At 43.2% G+C, this 25,968-nt stretch overlaps 2 protein-coding genes and 1 pseudogene across 4 annotated transcripts in view; 1 reads left to right on the top strand and 2 right to left on the bottom strand.

Annotated features, from left to right (window-relative positions):
- Positions 1-14,188, bottom strand: part of LOC147106758 (uncharacterized) — a 141,492-nt gene extending 127,304 nt beyond the window's left edge. For all 3 annotated transcript variants that reach the window (XM_086007844.1, XM_086007847.1, XM_086007845.1), the window contains exons 1-4: positions 13,959-14,188; positions 9,173-9,508; positions 7,835-8,155; positions 5,286-5,390 (exon numbers count right to left, since the gene is read on the bottom strand). In XM_086007844.1, coding sequence (XP_085863970.1) covers positions 5,286-5,390; positions 7,835-8,155; positions 9,173-9,508; positions 13,959-14,007 — 811 coding nt within the window. In that variant the 5' untranslated portion in view covers positions 14,008-14,188. The remainder of the gene's footprint in view (positions 1-5,285; positions 5,391-7,834; positions 8,156-9,172; positions 9,509-13,958) is intronic.
- Positions 1-25,968, top strand: part of LOC147106753 (natural cytotoxicity triggering receptor 3 ligand 1-like) — a 744,151-nt pseudogene that overhangs the window by 361,644 nt on the left and 356,539 nt on the right.
- The window catches only part of LOC147106757 (uncharacterized), a 72,509-nt gene continuing 63,383 nt past the window's right edge, over positions 16,843-25,968 (bottom strand). The window contains exon 10 of the mRNA XM_086007848.1: positions 16,843-24,914. The gene's annotated coding sequence lies outside the window, so the exon portion shown is untranslated. The remainder of the gene's footprint in view (positions 24,915-25,968) is intronic.

The following is a 25,968-nucleotide window of genomic DNA, read 5'->3' as shown; positions in this document are numbered from 1 at the left end:
CGGGAATACCCGTACGGTAACAACCTGATCTGTCCTGTTGTGGCAGGAACTTTTTGTTTTACCCCAGTCCGACCTGTGAGACTTGGGGCGCGGGTTTTATTAAGCATTTATTCGCATAGGCAAGTAGATATCACTGTAGAAGATGAGTTAAAAGAGCAATTACACCAGTATGTGACTCGATTCGGCTATTACATTCCACCTCTGCCAGAACACTTGGTAGAGTTAGTCAGTCCCAAAAGCACTTTTATACCCTGGCCCAGAAAAATCGTGAATTGCATAAAATGATCCCTAAAGTCAGGGAGGATTCGTCCTGGTGGGATATTGATATGAGTATTGAGGTTCATCCCTGGATAAGAATTAACTCCCACGTTTTGGTCATTGTTCAGTTGGTGATTGTGTTATATTTACTAACGATAACTTGTCGAGTCAACAGGACACGCAAGCAACAAGAATGGATTAATCTGTTGCAGAAGACGCCAAAAGAAGAAGACAATGCCTACAAGTTGTAAGTGCCTGTAACGCTTGATTTGGGTGCACAGACACTGAAGGTGGATTTGTAAGAATAAGCCATTTGCTGTAAATATTGCTGTAATTTGACCAAAACTGAAAACAAACCTGACCACATTTTGGTATACCAGCGTGCTTCGGGAAGTTGAGGAACTACTGAACTTTTTGTGCAAAAAACTGTTCACAAATAAAGACGACCTTGAGCAAGAACAGAACTTTGCTAAATGAATTGTTATGGCTGTATGCTGTGAAAGGCTGCCAGCTGCCTTTTGCCAAGATAAGGAAAGCATGCTTTGAGAGTCCTGTGGGAATAGACTAGTGAACTGTGGAAACATCTTCAGACTTTGGAATGTAATTTTGAAGACCCATGGATGTCTAACGGACTAGCGATAAGAAGGTCTGAGAAACAACTGATGACCATTATGCGGTATAGTTAGGGACACGTACGCAGTGGGAGGTTTGACAAATTTTGGGGTATAACAGGTGCTGTTTCAAGACACTCATTGCTGCAGTCGGGAGGGGCGACCTGGTCAGTTGCCAGAAATCATACATCTAGTCACAGTCGAATTGACCACTCGTTAGTGTTAGTATGTATGTTGTTTTGTTTTGCTTGAGCTTAAAGTAAAGGGATAGCTCTGTGTATGTTTAGATATAATTGGGAATTATGATACATTACAAGACTATCGGATTACTTGTAATCTCTTGCTGATGTTTAAGTAAAAGAAGTTTTCACAGATTAATTGGGTTTTGTGTTGTCTGCTCGATGGGTCTGAACTTAGGAAACTGACGGGGCAAGGGGCAATTTCCGCATGTCTTACAAATTAATACAGAGATAGAAATTAATAGGTTTAATCTAATAGCCATTACGGAGATGTGATTGCAAAGTGACCAAGGTTTGCAACTAAATATTCCAGGATACTTAACTTTTAGAAGAGATAGGCAAAATGGAAAAGGAGGAGGGGTAGCCTTGATAATAAAGGATGGGATAAAGACAGTAGAGAGAAAGGATCTTAACTCCAAACATCAAGAAGTAGAATCAGTTTGGGTGGAGCTAAGAAACAGCAAGGGCAGAAAACATTGGTTTGAGTTGTTTATAAGCCCCCAAACAGTAGTTGTAATGTAGGGCAGAGTATAAATCAGGAAATTGGAGGTGCATGTAACAAGGGTAATACAGTAATCATGGGGGACTTTAATCTACATATAGAATGGGCAAACCAAATTTGCAGTAATAGTGTGGAGGACAAATTTATACAATGTATACAAGATAGTTTTCTAGATCAGTATATTGAGGTGTGAAGGAATAAGCCATATAACCTATTCTGAAAAATACACCATTCTATGAAAGAATTCTGGCCTTATTAAAACATGACAAACTGGGTTTGGAAATCTAGAAACCTAACAATGGAGAAGCTGTATTGTTAACAGCATTCTGGCTATGGGGATGGGATGGTTGATGACACTGAGTCAATGGCCTTGTTGAAACAGAAGGTTGGAGGCTCCTGACGATCTGAATCTTTGGAAAGAAGACAATGGTGCATCCTGGTTAAGGTGTTCCAAGTTACACTTCATAAAGAGGCACATAAAATTAAGAAACATATGCCTTCGTAAAAATGACATCAAGTAAAAGAAACACCTGCCGTCACATCGTTTTTGTGTTAAACTTAAAAACACCTACAGAGTGGAGACACGAGTCTGTATTGCTACCAACTGAGGTGACTAAGAATTGCATAGATCACCCTAGTTAAGGTGTTCTAATTGCAAGAGCATGAAGAGAAGGCCTTAGTAAAAATGACATCAAATAGAAAAACCTGTTGTCACACCGTTTTTATGGTAAGCTTAGGACACCTTGGGTAGAGACACGATTCTTAATGCTACCAGCTGAGGTGACTAAGAATTGTAGGGGTCAGCAGAAAAATGACTAGAGATAATTAGCTTACATCAGCAGAAAACCTTAAAGGAATACCACTGGAAAAGGGTATAAATATTGAACTCTCAAATAGGATACTAGACTTGCTGTAAAGGGGCAAAGTGATTCTTGGCTTCAGAGGCAGGCTCTGTAAGTCTACAACTCTTTGTGTCTTGGAGATCAAGGTACTGTATTTGATTTTGATGGATATCCTGAATAAACTTTAAGAACTGTAAAACTGTAGTGAAGTTAAGATTTGAGAATAAGGATCTCTGATAATAAGATTGTAAAGATTTCTCTTTTTGGAACTGTTAATGTTGTGATTGAATCATCAACTGTAAATTACATGTCAGTTCTTTAATAAATCTATATATTTTTAGAATTGTCTCATAATACTTCTGTATCAAACTCGCGAACTCAATCTCTGTACACTCTTTGGTGAGGAGTTGCAAAATTCTGGGGGAGTTTTCTGGACCCTCATAATATCCGGAACGTTACAGTCTAGCTAAACTTATTAAAAGTGCTATCTGGAGGACGGTAACATCTTCAGGTTGTTCCTTTCCTTTAGGGGGAGATAGTCTGGACCTTTAGACACAATTAAGCGTCTTTAGGATTCGGCTACCTCAAACTTTAGTCTGGGGAATATGCCTGATCTGGGATAGCCCTAAAGGGGCTAGGACTAGTAATTATCCCTTCAGAGGAACCAACTAGGGAACAGGCTATTTTAGACATTGTGTAATGAGAAAGGGTTAATTAATAACCTTGTAGTAAAGGCGCCTTTAGGGAAGAGTGACCATAATATGATAGAATTTTATATTAAGTTTGAAAGTGATTTAGTTAATTTTGAAATTGGGTCTTAAATCTAAACAAAGCAAACTATGTAGGTACGAGGGGCGAGTTGGCTAAGGTAGATTGGGGAACTACATTAAATGGTATGATGGTAGACAAGCAATGGCTAGCATTTAAAGAACTAATACATAATTTACAACACATATACATTCCTTTAAAGCACAAAAACCCCACAGGAAAAGTGGTCCAACGGTGGCTAACAAGAGAAGTTAAAGATAGTATTAGATCAAAGGAAGAGGCTTATAATGTTGCCAAAAAAAGCAGTAAGCCTGAGGATTGGGAGGATTTTAGAATTCAGCAAAGGAGGATCAAGAAAGCGATAAAGAAAGGGAAAATAGAATATAAGAGTAAACTAGCGAGAGACATAAAAACAGATTGTAAAAGCTTCTATAGGTACGTAAAAAGGAAAAGATTAGCAAAAGTAAATGTGGGTCCCTTACAGTTGAGAAAGAAGAAATTATAATGGGGAATAAGGAAATTACAGAGAAATTAAACAAATACTTTGTGCCTGTCTTCACAGAAGATGATGCAAAAACCTCCCGGAAATAGTGGAGAACCAAAGGTCTAGTGAGAATGAGAAACTGAAAGAAATTATTAGTAAAAAAATAGTACTGGGGAAATTAATGGGACTGAAAGCCGATAAATCCCCTGGACATGATGGCCTACATCTTAGGGTTTCGAAAGAGGTGGCTATAGAGATAGTGATGAGGGTTGTCATTTTCCAAAATTCCACTGATTCTAGAACAGTTCCCATAGATTGGAAGGTAGCAAATGTAACCCCACTATTTAAGAAGAGAGGGAGAGAGAAAACGGGGAACTACAGACCAGTTAGCCCAACATCAGTAGTAGGGAAAATGCTAGAATCTATTAGTAAGGACGTGGTAACAGGGCACTTAGAAAATAATAATAGGATTGTGCAGAGTCAACAAGGATTTATGAAAGGAAAATCATGTTTGACGAATCTGTTAGAGTTTTTTGAGGTTGTAACTAGCAGGATAGATTGGGGAGGGACCAGTGGATGTGATGTATTTGGATTTTCAGAAGGCATTCCATAAGGTGCCACACAAGAGGTTATTAAAACAAAATTAGGGCTCATAGGATTGGGGGTAATATACCAGCATGAATTGAGAATCGGTTAATGGACAGAAAACAGAGAGTAGGAATAAATGGGTAATTTTCGGGTTGGTAGGCTGTAACTAGTCGGGTACTGCAAGGAACAGTGCTTGGGTCTCAGTTATTCACAATCTCTTAAATTTCCTACTGGATTTCATAGAATCATACAGCACAGAAGGAAGTCATTCAAACCATTATGTCCATTTCTTTCAATACTATATATCATTTTGTCACAGTTATATATTAGTCAATTTATGGAGAGGTCAGTGGCTGGGTATTCTGCAGCGAGTGACTCACCTCCTGTCTCCCTAAAGCCTATCTACCACCTACAAAGCACAAGTCAAGAATGTTATGGAATACTTTCCACTTGCCTGCATGGGTGCAACTGCAACATCACTCAAGAAGCTAGCCACAATCCAGGACAAAGCTATCCACTTGATCAGCAGCCCATCCATCACCTTAAACATCCATTCCCTCCATCACCAGTGCATGGTGACTGCATTATGTACTATCTACAGGATGCAATGCAGTAACTCACCAAGGCTACTTCGACAGGACCTCCTAAACCCATGCTCTCCACCATGTAGAAGGCCAAGAGCAGCAGGTGCATCACCTCCATGTTCCCCACCCGAGTCACAAACCACCATGACTTGGAAATATATCGTCGTTACTTCATTATCGTTGGGTAAAAATTATGTAGCACCCTACCCAACAGCATTGTGGGAGTACTTTCACCACATGGACTGCAGGGGTTCAAGAAGGCGGCTCACAACTACCTTCTCAAGGGCAAATAGGAATGGGCAATACATGCTGGCCTTGCTAGCGACTCCCATAACCCAAGAATGAACTAAAAAAAGAGAAATTATAAACAGATTCAATCACTTATTTATAAGATTAAGAAGTAGCTTACCTTTTTGATGGTTTCTCCAAATGTAAATGCCAAAGCCAAGTGCTATACATATTAGCACCACAACACAGATTATAGCTGCAACAACATGTGAACGGGCCCCAGATCCTGTAAATTATAAGAGTATAAAAACAAATAGCTATTTGAAAATCTATAACAATGATTTGGCTCAACATGTAAGGAGAACTGATAATGATCCATGATATTGAACACAGTGCCCATGCAGATTTGATGTTAACACTCAGTTCCTCAGAACAACAGTAAGAGCTTAAAAAACAAAGGGGGCTCAAAACTGAATATGAGCAATAAAAAGTAAATACTGTAAATAATTACTTCCTCCATGTATTCACAAGGGAAGACAGGAGCAATATGCCCTTCCCAAACAAAGATATGCAAAGTAAAATCAATTACTTAGGTATAAATGAGATGGAAGTCTTATAAATGTTAGAAGTACTCAAAAGGCATAAATGATATTTACCCCAGAGTGCTGTGAAAGACTAGGGAGGGGATTTGTAAGGCACTAACAATCATTATGGGGAAGTCCATGGAATCTGGGAAGCTACCAGAAGATTGAAACAGACTAATAAGGTGCCCATGACCAAAAAGGGTGACTAAACACACACAGGCAACTATGGGCCCATCAGCCTTACTTTAATTGTGTATAAACTAATGGAATTGATTATTAGGAGCAAACCTGAGGATCAACTGTACCATAATAACCTAGGAAACAGTAGTTAACATGCTACATATAGGAAGGAAAATAGACAACACGTACACTACAGGAATGATGTTGAAATGGTTATGGATGAAGCTGAGAAGATTGGGGCTCATGGGATTGGGGTAATATACTAGCATGGATTAAGGATTGGTTGATGGACAGAAAACAGAAAGTAGGAATAAATGGGTCATTTCGGGTTGGCAGGCTGTAACTACAGTAGTGGGGTACCGCAAGCATCAGTGCTTGAGCCTCAGCTATTCACAAACTATAGCAATGATTTGGATGAGGGGACCAAATGTAATATATTCAAATTTGCTGATGATACAAAGCTAGGTGGGAATGTAAGTTGTGAGGAGGATGCAAAGAGGCTTCAAGGGGATATAGACAAGCTAAGTGAGTGGGCAAGAACATGGCAAATGGAATATGATGTGGAGAAATGTGAAGTTATCCACTTTGGTAGGAAAAATAGAAAAGCAGAGTATTTCTTAAATGCTGAGAGATTGGGAAATGTTGGTGTTCAGAAGGACCTGGATGTCCTTGTACAAGAATCACTGAAAGTTAACATGCAGGTACAGCAAGCAATTAGGAAAGCAAATGGTATGTTGACCTTTATTACCAGAGGATTTGAGTATAAGAGTAAAGACGTCTTACTGCAATTATATAGGGCCCTGGTGAGACCACACCTGGAGTATTGTATACAATTTTGGTCTCCTTACCCAAGGAAGGATATACTTGCCATAGAGGGAGTGCAACAAAGGGTCACCAGACTGGTTCCTGGGATGGAGGGATTGTCCTATGAGGAGAGATTGAGTAGACTAGGCCTATATTCTCTAGAGTTTAAAAGAATGGGAGGTGATCTCCTTGAAACATACAAAATTCTTACAGGGCTTGACATGTTAGATGCAGGAAGGATGTTTCCCCTGGCTGGGGAGTCTAGAACGAGGGGTCACAGTCTCAGAATAAGGGGTCGGCCATTTAGGACTGAGATGAGGAGAAATTTCTTCACTCAGAGGGTGGTGAATCTTTGGAATTCTCTACCCCAGAGGGCTGTGGATGCTCAGTCGTTGAGTATGTTCAAGACAGAGATCGATAGATTTTTGGATATTAAGGGAATCAAGGAATATGGGGATAGTGCAGGAAAGTGGAGTTGAGGTAGAAGATCAGCCATGATCTTATTGAATGGCGGAGCAGGCTCAAAGGGCCAAATAGCCTACTCCTGCTCTTATTTCTTATGTTCTTATGTATACTGGCGGATCTTATCTTTTGATCAAAGACACTGAGAACATAAGGAGCAAAGGCTGCTGAGATGACAATGTAACAGAACATGTGTAGAATATGATTTTATATTTAGCAATCTGTTTGATGACCTAAAGGTCAAAGTTAAACTCAGCAAGAATTGAGCAATGTATGATTGTTTTTAACATGGTATAAAGAGGGAATCAAGCCTTCACTCATGTTAGGAACTTGAGCTACCTTCAAGGCAAGGTACCGTGAACGGCTGGGATAGACAATCGCTCACGATTATCAGGAAGTTCTTTACACGCAAGTTTCTAGACATAGGACTACATGTACTACTCTGTATGTAGTCTGTATGTAAGATGAATGTTTTGAAACTATAATAAATGAAGTTAATTGTCAGACATATTACTCTCTCTAGCTTTTTGAATCGGTTATTAAAAGAATAAGGATTAATGCAACACCACCCACTTTTTCTTTCCCACTCCCTTTCCCTGTCACGTATCCACTTTTCACATTCTCCTCCCCTTCCCTCCGCTCACTCAACCCTCCTTCTAGCCTCCCCTCACATTTATGTTCCTCTCACGATAGAACTCACCTTGTACAGTGAGTACAGATTCTATTGTGAAACCATCAGGAAATGTTGGGTGCCTCACCACACATCTGTACTTGACACCATCGTCATTCACTGTTGGTTGAATCCTCAGTTGACTGGAAATATTAAATGTTTTATCACTATTCTTGACAAATTTTTTTGTATAGCTATCTAACGAAACATTTTCTGTTCTCCATCTTGATATCTTGACCCAGTTGATGTCTAGCGGCCAAGGATAAAATCCAGTTACGTCACATCTCACAGAGCCCTCTGCACCACTCGGAATTGTAATGGATTGTGCGGATAAGCTAATGTTTGGTCGAGCTGTGTAGAAAACAAATGTAAATTTAAGTAGAGGTTGTATAGGTTAATAATACACCAGCAATATGCTGGCAATATCTTACTGATAAGCTACTACAAAACCAGAAAATGTAGATCTTAGATGTGATCAAAATACCTTCTTTTCCCTTTCTACATTCTCACATGAAGCCTTTCAAGTCATAATACAATTAGTCTTTGTGATGAAACCAAGCCATAGAAATTTCCAACAAACAAAAATACTTTTGGTTTGGAATGGAACTTTATGAATTGGTATCTTAAATGTTTATCTTGGTCTTCCCTTAGGCAATATCAGACCAGAACCCAGATACACAGGTTCTTCACCGCATCTGAGGACCCCCAACATTGGTCATTTCTGCTTCCTTGCCCTGGCATCAGGTCAGAGAAGGTTCAGCAGGCAGTACACCCAGGGAGAGGAGGGAAACCTAGTGACAGGAAGGAAACCCAGTGAGAGGAGGTACACCCAGTGAAAGGAGGGAAACTTGTGTGCTGAATGTTGGTTGTGGGTCGTATATGTGGCTTGAGCCTGTTGGCCCTCAGAAATATAGGTGAGTTTTTTTTAATAGCTCCTTATAAAGGAAGCTGATCGGACAATTTATTCTTCTTTCTGGGGAGCAGAGGCAGCAAACCCCCTGAACCCAGATCTGTCTGACTATGCAACAGTATGTGACATCAGGGTGAAGGTGGGCACCCGAGATACATCCAGCGATGCAGACACGTGCCGGGCATATTTAAACTAGGTGACCCTCCCGTTACTCCACATACTCAAAGGGGGGTCAGCAGCACAGGGCTCTGGCTGGCATGATCCCTGTAATGCCGATGTAACTTCGCAGGAAGTGGGGCGGAAATACCGTTTATGTGCATAAGCAAGGTTTCTGCCATGCTTCCGGCGAAGTTACAGCGGGAGCAACTCTGAGGAAATAATCATTATCCATGGACTCACGCACTTTCTGACAGCATTTAACACGAAAACATCACACATGTGGTTTTTACGATCCTTACCTGATACCTGCATTGTTGAAGTCTGTTCTGCGTTTTCAGGGGTAATGAACACAATGCAAGTGTATCTTCCTTCATCTGCTAACTGTACATTCGGAAGATGAAGTGAAGCGTCTCCCTTTAGTAAATCACTTTCAGAAATGTATGCTCCAGGTCGCGTTTGGTTATGATCTCCTCCAAAGAACGAATACACCTTTGTTTGTTCAAGGAGCCATCGGACTCCTACCTTTCTTAGGTCGATGTTGTCACCAACATAGCCAGTTACCTTGCATTTCAGGTGAACATTTTCATTTACTAATACTTTCAGTGGGCTTTGAAATATCTCCAGATCTATGGTATCTTTAAAAAAAATGCAAGAGTTGTGAAACCATCTAACAAGATATACTGCCACAATAATACTGTACAGTTTTGTGCACAAGACACATTTGTATATTCCTTCTAAGTTTAAAACAGCAACTTACCTATCTGTGCCATGTTTACTTTTAATGCAATTTTTATAGAATATCGAGAACTTCCACTACAAGATCTTCAGAGGTCAGAGCTGATCAGCATGTATATGCTATATGTAGGAACTAATGATTGAAAACTGACAGCAGTTCTCTCTTCAGACACTTCTTTAAACCAGTAAGATTGAAAAAAAGTACAATGAATAGGGCCTCTTTCTCATGGACGTTAATGGGAAGGGAGCTATATCGACATAAGTTCCAGCAACTCATGAGGCTGTCACCCCACCCCCCCCCCCCCCCGCCCCCAAAAAGTAAGCAGAAAGCACGGGGTTGATTTACGCCTGTGCCATACCTCGGGTAGGCGGAACAATTGCTATACCAATTGTGATGTCGGTGGGATGCCCAATCCATTTAGGAGTAAGGCCTTATTCAAACTTGATTGGCAAAGTGCCAGCACGAATCCTGCAGCTTACAGGCACCTCGTTGTTTTGGAGCGCAGGTTATCTAACAGGCCAGCTGCTTCTCAAAGTCAACCTGAGCCTTTTAAAGGGAATGTAGAGTTGTTATTTGTGATGTGTTGGAAGCAAATATTTGGAGCAACAGGCAGAATTTCGACAGCCAGGGTACCCTGATTTTCAGATACAGCCACGAAGGTGCTTATTGAACAAATCAGGTCCAGGAAAGAGGTCCTTTTCCTTCAGATGATAGATGGGCGCCACGCCAAATAAGTCAGCAGGTGTGAAAAGAACTGGCTGAGCAGGTCAATACTAGCAACGTCATTCACAGAACCTGGCTCTAGAGTCGGAATTTTTTTTATGATCTTACCAGGATAGCAGGAGTAAGACTCCTCTTCACATCTCTCTTACTGAATACAGCCCTGGAATACCACATTTTCCCCCAGCACTGCCAACCCTTCTCCCTCCCACTACACATGCCTCTCCTTCAATCACAATGGAACACTTTACTACACCTCCTTCTTTGTACACACAGACTAAACACCTGCTACCGCCTTCAAAAGCAGCAACAAACAAAATTCTGCTTTTATTTTGTTTGGACTTGGGTAAAGTTCACATTTCTGTTTAACTCTGTGATACTTTGCATTGTATATACTTTCTTTCAACAACTCTCCCCTCTTGCACACACTTGCTGCTTCTTCCTCCCAGCATGCATCTGATGCCAAGCTGCCTCAGACATTATTCACACGAACCCACTCCCACTCTTCTTACAGGACAAGCTTGCACAAAACAGAAGGGAGACTGCAGGAACCGGGAAAGGATAAGCTATGTTGCAAACTCTCACTCCAATGGAGGATGCTGCCATCAATTTTATTGGTGGGGGGAGGACACACAGCATTTCCTGGACCTGATTTGTTCAATAAACAACTTCCCGGTAGTATCTGAAAATCAGGGTACTCTGGTTGTTGAAATTCTGCCTGTTGCTCCAAATATTCGCTTCCCACACACCACAAATAAAAATTCCCTGGACTCGGGAGAGGTCCCAGCAGATTGGAAAACCGCAAATGTAACACCCCTATTTAAGAAAGGAGGGAGAGAGAAAGCAGAAAGCTATAGACCAGTTAGCCTAACATCTGTCATTGGGAAAATGCTGGAGTCCTTCATTAAGGAAGCAGTAGCAGGGCATTTGGAAAATCATAATGCAGTCAAGCAGAGTCAGCATGGTTTTATGGAAGGGAAATCATGTTTAACAAATTTGCTGGAGTTCTTTGAGGATGTAACGAGCAGCGTGGACAAAGGTGAGCCAATGGATGTGGTGTATTTGGATTTCCAGAAGGCATTCGATAAGGTGCCACATAAAAAGTTACTGCATAAGATAAGAGCTCATTGAGCTGAGGGTAATATATTAGCATGGATAGAGAATTGGCTAACTAACAGAAAGCAGAGAGTCGGGATAAATGGGTCATTTTCCAGTTGGCAAACAGTAACTAGTGGGGTGCCACAGGGATCGGTGATGGGCCTCAACTATTTACAATCTACATTAATGACTTGGATGAAGGGACCGAGTGTAATGTAGCCAAGTTTGCAGATGATACAAAGATGGGTGGGAAAGCAAGTTGTGCAGAGGACGCAAAGAATTTGCAAAGGGATATAGATAGGCTAAGTGAGAGGGCAAACATTTGGCAGATGGAGTATAATGTGGGAAAGTGCGAGGTTATCCACTTTGGCAGGGAAAATAAAAAAGCAAATTATTATTTAAATGGAGAGAGATTACAAAATACTACAGTTCAGAGGGACCTGGGGTCCTTGTGCATGAAACACAAAAAGTTAGCATGCAGGTACAGCAAGTAATCAAAAAGGCAAATGGAATGTTGGCCTTTATTTCAAGGGGGTTGGTGTATAAAATAGTATATTCCTGCTACAACTGTACAGGGTATTGGTGAGACCACACCTTGAGTACTGCGTACAGTTTTGATCTCCTTATTTAAGGAAGGATATACTTGCATTGGAGGCAGTTCAGAAACGATTCACTGGGTTAATTCCAGAGATGAGGGGGTTGACTTATGAGGAAAGGTTGAGCAGTTTGGGTCTATAATGATTGGAATTTAGAAGAATGAGAGGTAATCTTATTGAAACATATAAGACTGAGGGGGCTCGACAGGGTAGATGCAGAGAGGATGTTTCCCCTCGTGGGGAAATCTAGAACTTGGGGGCACAGTCTCAGAATAAAGGGTCACCCTTTTACAACTGAGATGTGGAGGAATTTCTTCTCTCAGAGGATTGTAAATCTGTGGAATTCTCTGCCGCAGAGAACTGTGGAGGCTGGGGTGGAGATAGACAGATTTTTGCAAGATAAGGGAGTGAAGGGTTATGGGAAGCGGGCAGGGATGTGGCTTTGAGCCCAAGATCAGCCATGATCTTATTGAATGGCGGAGCAGGCTCGAGGGGCCTCCTATTCCTTATGTTCCTTGTTTCTTATGCGAGAAATAGCCTCAGATGCCGACATCTTTGCACCCCACATTGTTCAGCGCTCTGCCGCTATCGCCCCGCTCTCGCACTTTAGCGCCCTAAGTGGGGAGCGCTTGATTTAGCGCTCCACTTCCCTCTTGGAGCCTGATGATACTTTTCCGAGATTTCAGAAGTTATCGCCCCAAACGCGGTGCTATGGAATTTCTAGCCCTTTGATTTTATTTTCACTATTATTCCTAATCTTTGTAATCAAATAAGACTTTTGGCAGATCTTGGAGTTTCCATGAACATGGACAAGTGTAAAATTAAATTCACATTATATTAAATGTTTAGTTTTGTGTCCTTTCTACCTTTATTCACCCAAGGCAACTCTTCATGCTTCTCGTCAGCATGTTTCTAGCTACCTTTGCTCTCCTCATTTCTTCCTGAATGTTCCTTTCTTGCAAGTGCTGATCTATAATGTGAGGGGTTTAAATTCATCTCTCTCCCCCCACTTTCCCCGACCTTCTTTTGCTTCTCCTGTTGTTTTATGATGACATTCCTTTTGATCAGTCTCCATTACCCCTTTACTCACTCCCTGAAAGGTAGCCTGCCCAACCTTCTTTTTGCTGGCACCTTAGACCTGAAACAACCTGGAAGCATTTAAGTAATGTCACAATCACACAGCAGTAAGAAAACTAGGAGCGAATTGCTCCAGAGTTCATTCCAGAACCAACATATACTGCCACCACCAAACTGCAATCTAAAACTGTTAGAGATTGTTTATTTCATTACACAGAAATCAAAAATCAAAAACTGAGTTTATTGCAACACTAACATTGGTGTGTGAATGAAGCTTCAAACTCAAAATGATTGTTAGAGCTCAACAGCCAGCTTCACGTAGCTTACGCTGGCAAAGGGCAGTAGCGGAGACACCATTTAAAGCCCACCACACACGTACTCTGTTTTATTTCATCATATACAAAAAGTGAAACATTAAGTTTTATTTTCCCAGCAATTAAGAAGAGTTTAAAGTTTAAAAATGAAATCATTTAAAAAGGATAAATAGCAGATAAGATTCCAGGTGTAACTCTGCCTGAAAAAATCAGGTGTATTCACGACCAGCTGGTCTTACACCTGATTAGTTAACTGACAGTCGCAGAGACGCTGTTATTTGCAATATGAAAGTAAATATATGTCATGGTAACTATCCTTTCTGCAAGGCTCATAGTAATGGCAAGCTTACAAATAATGAATGTACTTAAATAATTACCCATAATCAACAGTTTAGAAGCTGCACCTATTAAAATTCTACTAATGTTGATTTGTAACTTTTCTATGCTGTAACAGAAGCAAAATCTCTTAAAACACTTTTGTTATCCACCTGCATTTTGTCATCGTACTAAAACTAAAAGAGAACTTAGATCAGTAATACTTTACCTGATGTTGAAATAAATGAAACAATACTGCAAAAAGTCAAAATGTTCATTCTTGTTTCGAGAAGTGCAAGCTCCTATAGCATTCTCCAAGAACGATATCCATCAACAGGTGCGCGTTTATTGCAGAACAAACTCAGTCTTTTACTTTCATTATTAAACAACCTTTGTCTGGTTGATTAGTAAGATAGAGCAATTAAAATACAACTTTTGTTACCCGGGACAAAGTTCAAGCACAACGGTTTAATTATTCACTAATATTGAAAAGTGCAGCGTTTCAATTAAAGATTGTAAACGAGAAAATTTTTCTAAACACATATTGCATCAAAAATAGATGGCATCACATCACTCACACCTCATACCATTTTGCTGTTGTTCATAAATGTCACTTTTATCATTAATATAAGCGGGAGAATTCTCAACTTTGCCGCCTGGATGGCAATCTGTCAGAGCAAATGGCCTGCCCGTGTGGAAATGGCTCGATTTTTATTCCAAACGGGCAGGCGAGCCACTTGGCTAGGTTACCATTTTCAATTGAGTGCCAGTTAGCCAGAGTGCAAAACCAGGAAACTCGCCTCGGCGGTGCCGCTGGCTGACAGGCACTGGTATGCAAATGAGCACATCGGGCACTCAGCAAGCGGATCATGGGTAAAGCCAGAAAGTTCATGGAAACTCGGGAGGAGCAATTTAAAGGCACACAGACAGTGGAAATCGCTTCCACTTGAGTTTCCTCTATTGGTGAACCGATTCTACGCTGTTTGAGCACCGGACGTACAGCGGAAACGGCGAGGAAATTCACCCCCAGACAGATGTTCGCACATTCTGATATAGCCAAGCATTCCTAATTAACACACCAGCCTGAGCTGGTTTTGCCAACACTGAAGAACAGGAATAAAAGGCTGATCAATGTACTATGATTCTTCAGTAAGATAGTCTAACAATACCGTGGCAGAGCACAGTTATTAAAAAGGGAGTGAGGGAATGATGAATAGCGAGAGAGGAGGAGAAAGAGACGAATGGAGAGAGAGAGGCCACTTTAAACACTGACCAGAGAGTAGGGGAGACATAGGTGCTGGGGAACCCAGAAGCAGGAATTATTTTTTTTTGAATATCAGTGGGGAGTGGTAGACCATGACAGTCACCAGGAGGGTTGTGAGTACCGTTTTTGAAGAGCCAGATGTTCCAGCGGGCAAGTCGAGAGCAGGGAAGCCACAGACTTTACCGCCAGTTAAAAATGAGCAGGTTACTTACCTGCTCAGAACCTATCCTTTCCCTGCAGTCGCCAATATTACCTTGCAGGGATCTACAAGTGGATAAGCTGCTCACCTAAATTAGGTGGAGCCTCATGAATTTATGCAAATCATGGCTCCAATACGTCAACAGGACCCCAAAGACATTTTAACCAGGGCCCGAGCGGAGAAGTCGCCATGGCTGTCCCGCTAGGCTAAAGCAGGTCATCAGCTGGTGGGAAAGATGAAGAGGCCCTCCAGGCAAGTAAAAGTATTTTCTCTGCAGAACCAGGAGCAGGAGTGCTGCTCTAGGCTCCACAAGAAAAGTTGCCGTCTTCCCTGACCTGGATTCCGCACCCCCACCTTCCCTCCCGCAAGATCCTCTCGTAACCTTTTCCCCTTTACTTGCCTGGAAGCCAGCGGCAGCAACATTTAAATGAGGCACTGAAGTTAAAGTACCCCGGGCCTGTAATACAGGCCAGAGATTGCGTTTCGAACCCATCCCACACTTTGTTTAAGCTTACCGTCTTTGCTACCTAAAATGATATTTTTTGTTAAACTGCCCGATGGGACAAAAGATTATATGGAACTGAGGACCAAAGTAATGTGAATTGATGTTGCTGAAGAGAGAGATGGAGAGCATGGATGCATCAGCGCATGGTGGAGAGGGTGGATTTTAAAAACATAGAAACATAGAAGATAGGAGCAGGAGTAGGCCATTCGGCCCCTCGAGCCTGCTCCACCATTCAATGCGATCATGGCTAATCATCCAAATTCAGTACACTGTCCCTGCTTTCTCCCCATATCCCTTGATCCCCTTAGCCTTAAGAAATATATCTAACTCCTTCTTGAATATATTTAATGAATTGGCCTCAACAGTCTTCTCTGGTAGAGAATTCCACAGGTTCACCACTCTCTGGGTGAAGAAATGTCTCATCTCAGTCCTAAATGGCTTACCCCTTATCCTTAGACTGTGACTCCTAGTTCTGGACTCCCCAGCCATTGGGAACAGCCTTCCTGCATCTAGTCTGTCTAGTCCTGTTAGAATTTTATAAGTTTCAATGAGATCCCCTCTCATTCTTCTAAACTCTAGTGAATATAAGCCTAATCGACCCAATCTCTCTTCATACGTCATTCCTGCCATCCCAGGTATCAGTCTGGTGAATCTTCGCTGCACTCCCTCCATGGCAAGAACATCCTCCCTCAGATAAGGTGACCAAAACTGCACACAATACTCAAGGTGTGGTCTCACCAAGACCCTGTACAACTGCAGCAGGACATCCTTGCTCCTGTACTCGAATCCTCTCACTATGAAGGCCAGCATACCATTTGCCTTCTTAACTGCCTGCTGCACCTGCATGCTTACCTTCAGCGACTGGTGCAGAAGGACACCCAGGTCTCGTTGCACTTCCCCTTTTCCCAATCTATTGCCGTTCAGATAATAATCTGCCTTCCTGTTTTTGCCACCAAAGTGGATAACCTCACATTTATCCACATTATACTGCATCTGCCATGCATCTGCCCAATCGCCCAACCTGTCCAAATCGTACTGGAGTTTCTCTGCATCCTCCTCACAGCACACACGCCCACCCAGCTTTGTGTTGTCTGCAAACTTGGAGATATTACATCTAATTCCCTCGTCTAGATCATTAATATATATTGTGAATAACTGGGGATCCTCGCACTGATCCCTGCGGTACCCCACTAGTCACTTCCTTCCACTCGGAAAAAGACCCATTTATTCCAACTCTTTGCTTCCTGTCTGCCAACCAGCTTTCTATCCAAGTCAGTACCTTACCCCCAATCCCATGTGCTTTAACTTTGCATGCTAGTCTCTTATGCGGGACCTTATCGAAAGCCTTCTGAAAGTCCAAATACACCACATCCACTGGTTCTCCCTTATCTATTCGACCAGTTACATCCTCAAAAAATTCCAGTAGATTAGTCAAGCACGATTTACCTTTTGTAAATCCATGTTGACTTTGTCCGATCCTGTCACTGTTTTCCAAGTGCTCTGCTATTACAAAAGCAGCGAGAGAAGTAGTTACAGGAACATTGAATATCATGATGATCATGGGTGAGTCCAAAAGAGGAATAATGAATTTTAAGTTAGTATCCATGGAGAATGAGCCAGAACTGGAGATAGATGCTGAGAACATAGGAACAGGATTAGGCTAATCAACTCCTTGAACCTGTTCCACCAATCAATTAGATCATGGCTGATCTGTACCTCAATTCCATTTACCCGCCGTGGTTCCATATCCCTTAATGCACTTACCTAATAAAAATCTATCCATCTCATTCTTGAAAATCTCAATGGACCCAGCATCCACAGCCTTTTGGGAAAAGAGTTCCATATTTACACTACCCTTTGTATGAAGAAGTGCTTTCTGATTTCAGTCCTGAATGGCCTAGCTCTAATGTTAAGATTGTGCCCCCTTGTTCTGCACTCTCCCACCAGAGAAAATAGCTTCTCTGTGATGCGCTATCAATTACTCATAAAAGACTGAGAGTTAGAAGAGTAACTAAAGGCTTTTATTAACAACAGAATGGAGGTCTGCCTCGAGTGGTCGACCGGTCCAGGATACAAAGGGCTGGGGAGCAGTCACCTTTATACTAGGACCTGTGGGAGGAGTCAGCCGAGGCATGTCCAGGCATGTACACAGTGGAATACAAACAGGACAAACAGGAATACAAACAGTGGTTTACCACACTCTGTATCTACCCTATTGAATCCCTTTATCATTTTAAAGACCTTGATTGGATCACCCATCAACTTTCTAAACTCAAGGGAATAAAAACCAATTTATATAACCTGTCCTCATAATTTAACCCTGGTGAGTCTGCACTGTACCCCTTCCAAGGCTAATATATATTTCCTGAGGTTTGGTGCCCAAAAATGAACACAGTACTCCAGATGGGCTCTGACAAAGACTCTGTAGAGCTGAAGTGTCACTTTTTCTCTTTTGAATTCCAATCCCCTTGAGACAAAGGACAACATTCCATTAACCTGTATTGATTACTTATTGTACCTGTGCACTAGCTTTTAGTGATTTGTGTATAGACCCCTAAATCCCTTTGCTTATCAACAGCTCCTAGTCTCTCATGATTAAGAAAATATTCCCATTTGTCTTTCTCAGATCCAAAGTAGATGACCTCACGCTGCACAAATATTGAACCCCCATCTGCCAGTTTTGCCAACTCACTTAGTCTGTCATGTTCCCATCTACAAAACTTACCGTGCCTTCCAACTTAGTGACAACTACAAACTCTTAATTCCTTCATCTAAGTCATTAATGTATATGGTGAAAAGCTGAGGTATCAATTCAACCTGGGGAACACCACTTGTCACGTCCCTCCAATCAGAGAATGTTCCCTTTATCCCTCCTCTCTGTCTCCTACCTCCCAACCAAAAGAGATGTGGCTGTGAAAGCAAATACATGATCAACATTAAGAAGGAAAAGGATAAAAATGATGGTGAGTGAGCAGAGTAAAAGAGACAAACAGAAATCATGTTGGGGAGAAACGGAACTTCAAGGTGGCCATTCTTGTAAGAGAAGTGGCAGAGGGAAATCACATCGTTAATTAAAAATAAACATTATAGTTTCTCTGATTGCAAACCTTTATTCCTAGAAAACATTCCTGGGAGTGTGATCAGATACTTATGCATAAACTGGTTCACCATTGCACCAATGTGTAGCATCAACAATAGATATATTTTCTTAATCCATGTCAGCTGTTTTTTTTTAAACTATAATCTTCCACACTTTTTTTTTCTTTCCAGCAATCATTACAATTTTGAAAAATATACAAAATATGTTAGTAGTCCAGTGCAAAATATATAAATACCTCTTCGATAATTAACCCTGTGAAAAAGTTGCAATTTCCCTTTATCACCACATGAAAGGGTTAGGTTTTGACTCAGTTTCAAAGACACATTCACAGAACCGGGAAAAGCTTGGGTGTTTTATAGTGAAACTTGTAGAATGCAGTTCTAAAGAAAGTATATGGTAACATAAGTGTTACTAACTTTTTTGTAAAGGGCTATAACACTATGAAATACTGCAACTTGCTGCATCGCAGTATTGGGATGCAGGTCTGTGTCAGTGAACTCCCAGGCAGGGAGCTCCTGATTTTAATTATACCACTTGGCAGTGAAAGGAGGCACTTTTCCTTAGAAAGAAAAAAACTATCGGACTCATAGTTCTACTTTAACAGCACCTTTTCACTTGCTGTATGGAATCTAGAATAGTCCCCTCTCCCAACAGCATTTTGTTCCCTTCTGCTTTAGAGGAAGAACAAAAGGAAACAAGTGCTGAATCTTAAGCTGGCCAATGCCCGGCAGCCATGTAGGCTGTAAATGGGTGTCTTCTGTCACATGGAGCAGTAGTTCTGCCAAAGGTCACAGATAGAGACAGCTGAGCTAGGCTGTAAATGGGACCTAATCTATTGTTATGGATGAACAGTATCTATGTTTTTACTCTTTGCAATAAAGAGACACTTAGAATACAATCTTTTTTAATACAATTGCTTTTCACATGAACACAAGTCCACAATACTTTAGACAGTACTATGCAGGGACCTAGTCATTTTTAAAATCATATTTTGACAGTCATAGGTTATTAGATTCTCATCTGAGCCTCTCAAGCAGTCATCTTGTTAGTTTTATTCTTTGTAACACACTTCTAGTTTCATTATTATGCAGCATTGACCCATGTGCAGTAATTTCTACAAATGTTGTATAATAAGTATTTTACAGGATTTGCAGAAATTACCAAACCTTTGGATCTTACTTGTATAGTTCATGGCCATACAAATCGCAAAGAACCCTAGATCATACACCGCCCTCCACTTCCTCCCCTAATACACAAGTTCCCTATTATCATTCAGTGTTACACATTTACTAGCATTCAGTTAGCACCAATTCCACAATTTCTTAGCTTGCTATCAGTGCCATTCTATACAGAGCTCCTCATTCGAGGTTGTCGGTTCCACCTCTGGAATGGGATTCAGACCAATCATTTCTTTTTCACCTATTGAACTGAGGCCAAACACCGCAAACATAAAATGAGCACACATTACATAGAATATACAGCACAGAAACAGGCCATTCGGCCCAACTAGTCTGTGCTGGTGTTTACGCTCCACCTGAGTCTGCTCCCATTCTATCTACCTCATCTCAGCCTTTCAGCATATCTTTCTATTCTTTTTATCTCATGTACTCGTCTAGTTTCCTTTTGAAAGCATCCAAGCTATTTGCCTCAACCACTTCCTGTGGTAGCGAGTTCCACATTCTAACCACTCTCTGAGTAAAGACATTTCTCCATTTTTCCCTATTGGATTTATTAGTAACTATCTTGTATTTATGGCCCCTAGTTTTGGATTCTCTCACAGGTGGAAACATAGGTCTGGATTTTAGCTTGGCAGTGCAATTCTTAACTGCAGCATGCCTTTAAATATTTTCCTGTAGGTTTCCCGCCTACAGCCAGCCTGATTGACAGGCTAGAGACCTGTTGGGGGGGGAACTCCTACAGCAAAAGGCCGCAGCCGAGCTAGCCTGAGAGCAGGTAGGCCTAGTGGGGGTGTGGGATAGATTGCCTGGGTGAGGGACGGGGGGAGGGGCGCCTGATCACAGGGCTGTTGCTTGTTCTGGTCACACAGGTCCCAGCTCTCCTGTAGAGGGCGTCGCACTGTATAAGACTCCCGATGATTGTCTCTTCTTCTTAGGCAGTCCCTCGGAACCGAAGGTGACTTGCTTCCACATTAAAAATGAGTTTGCAGGTGACCGATGAGTCCAATGCGGGACCTACAGTCTCTGTCACAGGTGGGGCAGACGGTGGTTGAAGGGGCGGGTGGGTGGGGTGCTTGGGTTGATGTGCGCTCCTTCCGCTGTTTGCGCTTGGCTTCCGCTTGCTCCCGGCGAAGAGACTCGAAGTATTCGGCACCTTCCCGGATGCTTCTCCTCCACTTTGTACGGTCTTGGGCCAGGGATTCCCAGGTGTCAGTGGGGATGTTGCACTTTTTCAAGGAGGCTTTGAGGGTGTCCTTGAAGTGTTTCCTCTGCCCACCTGGGGCTCTCTTGCTGTGTCGGAGCTCAAAGTAGAGCACTTATTTTGAGAGTCTCGTATTGGGCATGCAGACGATGTGACCCGTCCATCGGAGCTGATCGAGCGTGGTCAAAGCTTCGATGCTGGGGATGTTGGCCTGAGCGAGAACACTGACATTGGTGCGCCTATTCTGCCAATGGATTTGCAGGATCTTGCGGAGGCAGCATTGGTGGTACCTCTCCAGTGCTTTGAAATGCCTGCTGTACATGGTCCATGTCTCTGAGGCATACAGGAGGGCAGGTATTACTACTGTTCTGTAGACCATGAGCTTGGTGCCGGGTTTGAGGTCCTGGTCTTCAAACACTCTCTTCCTCAGGTGACCGAAGGCTGCACTGGCACACTGAAGGCGGTGTTGGACTTCGTCATCGACGTCTGCCCTTGTTGACAGTAGGCTCCCGAGGTATGGAAAGTGGTCCACGTTGTCCAAAACCTTGTCATGGATTTTGATAATCGGGGGGCAGTACTGTGTGGCGGGGGCAGGTTGGTAGAGGATCTTTGTCTTACGGATGTTTAGTGTAAGGCCCATACTCTCGTACGCTTCAGTGACGGTGTTAACGATGGTTTAGAGTTCGACCTCCGAGTGTGCGCAGACGCAAGCGTCGTCTGCATACTGTAATTCGATGACAGAGGAAGGGATGATGACCTTGGATCTGGACTGGAGGCAACGGAGGTTGAACAGTTTCCCGTTTGTTCTGTAAATTAGCTCCACTCCAGCGGGGAGCTTACTGAGGGTGAGATGGAGCATTGATGCAAGGAAGATCGAGAAGAGCGTTGGTGCGATGACACAGCCTTGCTTGACCCCGGTCTGTACATGAATTGGGTCTGTGGTGGAACCGTTGGTCAGGATCATGGCTTGCATGTCATTGTGAAGCAGGCAGAGAATGGTGACAAACTTTTGAGGGCAGCCGAATTTGAGGAGGACACTCCATAATCCCTCACGGTTGACAGTGTCAAAGGCCTTTGTGAGGTCAAAGAAGGCCATGTACAGTGGTTGGTGCTGTTCCCTGCATTTCTCTTGTAATTGGCACGCGGTGAAGATCATGTCCATTGTGCCCCTTAGTGGGCAGAATCTGCATTGCGACTCTGGGAGGAGCTCTTCGGCCACTGGGAGAATGCGATTGAGGAGGATTCTTGCGATGACTTTCCCTGTGGCAGACAGCAGGGAAACTCCTCTGTAATTACCGCAATCGGACTTGTCACCTTTCTTGGAGATGGTCATAATTACGGCATCTCTGAGATCCCCTGGCATGCTCTCCTCTTTCCAGATAAGAGAAATGAGTTCATGAATTCACACCAGTAGTGCTTCTCCGCCATGCTTTAGCGCCGCAGCAGGGTATTCCATCTTCTCCTAAGGCCTTGTTATTATTCAGTTGTCGGATGGCCTTTTCAACCTCATGCCGGGCTGCGGTTGTGCTGAGATGGTGGCGGGTAGCATGCTGCGGGATGGAGTTGAGGACACTCGCGTCGAAGACAGAGTCTCAGTTAAGGAGATCTTCGAAGTGCTCCTTCCAGCGGGCACTGACTGCCTCCCTGTCCTTGATGAGTACCTCTCCGTTCTTGGCCCGCAGTGGGGTAGGATCTTGGGTGCTTGGGCCGTAGGCAGTCTTGACTGCGCAAAGGAATCCACGCACGTCATGGTTGTCGGCTAGATGTAAATTGCCACTCAAAAGCCCAAAAGTGTCTGTGGGCAGCGATAAGCGGAATGAATAGCGAGCGCCGTTCCTTCGCCGACTGCAAAATCCGAGCCAATGTTTTTTCCTTCCCTTTCTTATCCCCTTTTCTCTATCTTTCTTAGTCTCCCTTTTTGGTATTTCTGAATAGCCTCTCGTAAGTAAGAGCTAACAAGATTCTTGGATGTATCAGCACAGTGCCATATCTGAAAAAGATGGTCTTCCTCTAGTGTGAGCACTGCCCCTCCGCCACCCCCCCCCCCGCCCTCGGCCAAACATGGGGGGTTTGCACCCTGTGGTACACAGTACTTCATACTTCTGATTGTTTACTACAAAGTTGCAAAAATATGTTTGATATGAATCAGTCATTCATGAAAGAAAGACTTATGAAATAATACTGAGCAGCCTACTGGGAGAGTATAAATACTCGGGCACGGGCCCAGCTTGCGCAGGACATTCTTAACAGGAACTAGTGACGGACACAACTAGACCTCCATGTTGTAAAACAGTTGATTAAAGCTTTGTTTAACGCTTAGACCAAGTGCCTAGTAGTTTTCTTACGTCAATGTTAATTCCCCTTAAAACAAAACATCACTAAAACTTGTCATTCTACAGTGCAGGATAACCTCAACAAGACATGTTCTTACTGCAGGCTCAGCAACAATTTCAAGTATTATGGATTCCAAGAATAAACAGAATACATTGTAAAATGATTATTTAGCAATATGCAACTGTGGAGCAATTACAATTCTGTCAGTAACAAAACAGCATTCAGGTTAGTTACCAAATATTTACATATTTCACAAATAAGTTACAATAAAACATGCCTTCATATCCTAACATAGACAAAAACTATAAAACAAAATGGTAGAACAAATATGGGTTATGGAAATATGGGTTATGGAGTTGCACAGAATTTTAGATTAAAATAAATCTGAAATAAACCAAATGCCTAAAAATGTATAATTTGTTTTCCATTGTAATGTACAAAGAAAAATAAAATTTATTCCACACAAGCATGCAACATTGACCAACCACTGAATCTACAGAATTGTAGACTGATGAGAAGCTATTATTAACCAACGGACTGCTGATGGGTCAAATCATCAAGGGGCAAAAATGTTGCCATAGCCTCGATTCTTCACTATTAATGATCAATGAAAGTGAATGTTATATAACTATCTAACTAATCAGATTTGCAACATAGGATTGTTCCTGGCAGCATTAGTGCAAGGCCGGAATGGTGTTCAAAGGGTGAATCCCTTGCCATCAAAACAAAAATCTGCAACTGCTTGTGAGGAAAAAACACTCCCAATGATAGTAAACTTATCTCTATTTTGCAGCCAAATGGAACAATATTTTGGAAAACAATTCTAAATATGAGTGGGATGGGAAGACAAAATGAGCTCACTCTAGGTCCTGGATACAAATCTTAGCCAGGCTAATGGGATGATATTTTCTCTGCTGACTAGAAGAATTGAACATTAAATGATCCTAGGTGATCTTAACCCCAGTTGCTAATAATTTCAAGTCTACAGTAGAAAGTTTTCTACATTTTGGTGCTAAACTGTCACTTTAACTGTCACAAGGAAAGGTAACTCTGGTGCATTAAGCGGTGTTCTTCGGAATCTGGGATCAGTGCACATTGTTGGGACACTGTGAAAGGAGCTGAAGTCTGCACCATTTTCCATGCTACACCAACACAAAGATGCTTGATTCAATAAATAGTGAAGACTATTCGAAAGATACTCCATTTCCCATTTTCCTCAATCAGTACAAAATTCATCACTATTCTCAAAAACATAATTAAGTTATGGTTACTGTTAAACAAGTTTGTTTTTCCGTCCTCAATGCAAGTGTTATTTGTTGCTATTGACAAACACAGCAGCAGCTCCCACAGATCCAAACTGTTTGTTCTTCCAGCCTGTAACATCCAATTGTACTTTTCGGGAATCTAAAAAGATATTTTAAAACATTCAGTCTAAATTTGCAAAGTGATTATTTGCGCGCGATCATTTTGTCTCCTGCGCACGCGCACCCGATTCGCGACTGCGCATGCGCGCGGTCACCAAGTTGCATGCACGGTACACGTGAGCCCAGGCTTTGTTCAGCTCCGTGAGAGGAGAGAGAATCGGGGGGAAGAGACAGAGTGGGGGAGGGGGGGGAGGAAGAGGGAGGAGGGGGGGAGGAAGAGGGAGGAAAGAGGGAGGAGGAGGGGGGGAAGAGGGAGGAGGAGGGGGGAAGAGGGGGGGAAGAGGGAGGAGGAGGGGGGGAAGAGGGAGGAGCAGGGGGGGGAAGAGGGAGGAGGAGGGGGGGAAGAGGGAGGAGGAGGGGGGAAGAGGGAGGAGGAGGAGGAGGGGAGGGAGGAGGAGGAGGAGGGGGGAGGAGGAGGGGGGGAAGAGGGAGGAGGAGGAGGAGGGGGGAAGAGGGAGGAGGAGGAGGGGGGGAAGAGGGAGGAGGAGGAGGGGGGGAAGAGGGAGGAGGAGGAGGGGGGGAAGAGGGAGGAGGAGGGGGGAAGAGGGAGGAGGAGGGGGGGAAGAGGGAGGAGGAGGAGGGGGGGAAGAGGGAGGAGGGGGGGAAGAGGGAGGAGGAGGAGGGGGGGAAGAGGGAGGAGGGGGAGAAGAGGGAGGGGGGAGAAGAGGGAGGGGGGGAGAAGAGGGAGGGAGGGGGGAGAGGGAGGAGGGGGAAGAGGGAGGAGGGGGGGAGAGGGAGGAGGGGGGAGAGGGGGAGGGAGAGGGGGAGGGAGGGGGGAGGAAGGGGGGAGGAGGAAGGGGGGGGAAGGGGGGAGGAGGAAGGGGGGGGGAAGAGGGAGGGGGGGAAGAGGGAGGGGGGGGAGGAGGGGGGGGAAGAGGGAGGAGGGGGGGAGGAGGAGGGGAGGGAGGAGGGGGAGGGAGGAGGGGGGGAGGGGGGGGAGGAGGGGGGGAAGAGGGAGGAGGAGGGGGGAAGAGGGAGGAGGAGGAGGAGGGGGGAAGAGGGAGGAGGAGGAGGGGGAGAAGAGGGAGGGGGGG

Source organism: Somniosus microcephalus, chromosome 15, assembly GCF_052327205.1.
Source record: "Somniosus microcephalus isolate GS21.2 chromosome 15, FLI_Smic_1.0, whole genome shotgun sequence".
In the NCBI taxonomy this organism is placed as follows: domain Eukaryota; kingdom Metazoa; phylum Chordata; class Chondrichthyes; order Squaliformes; family Somniosidae; genus Somniosus; species Somniosus microcephalus.
This window is presented reverse-complemented; position numbering and strand designations above follow the sequence as displayed.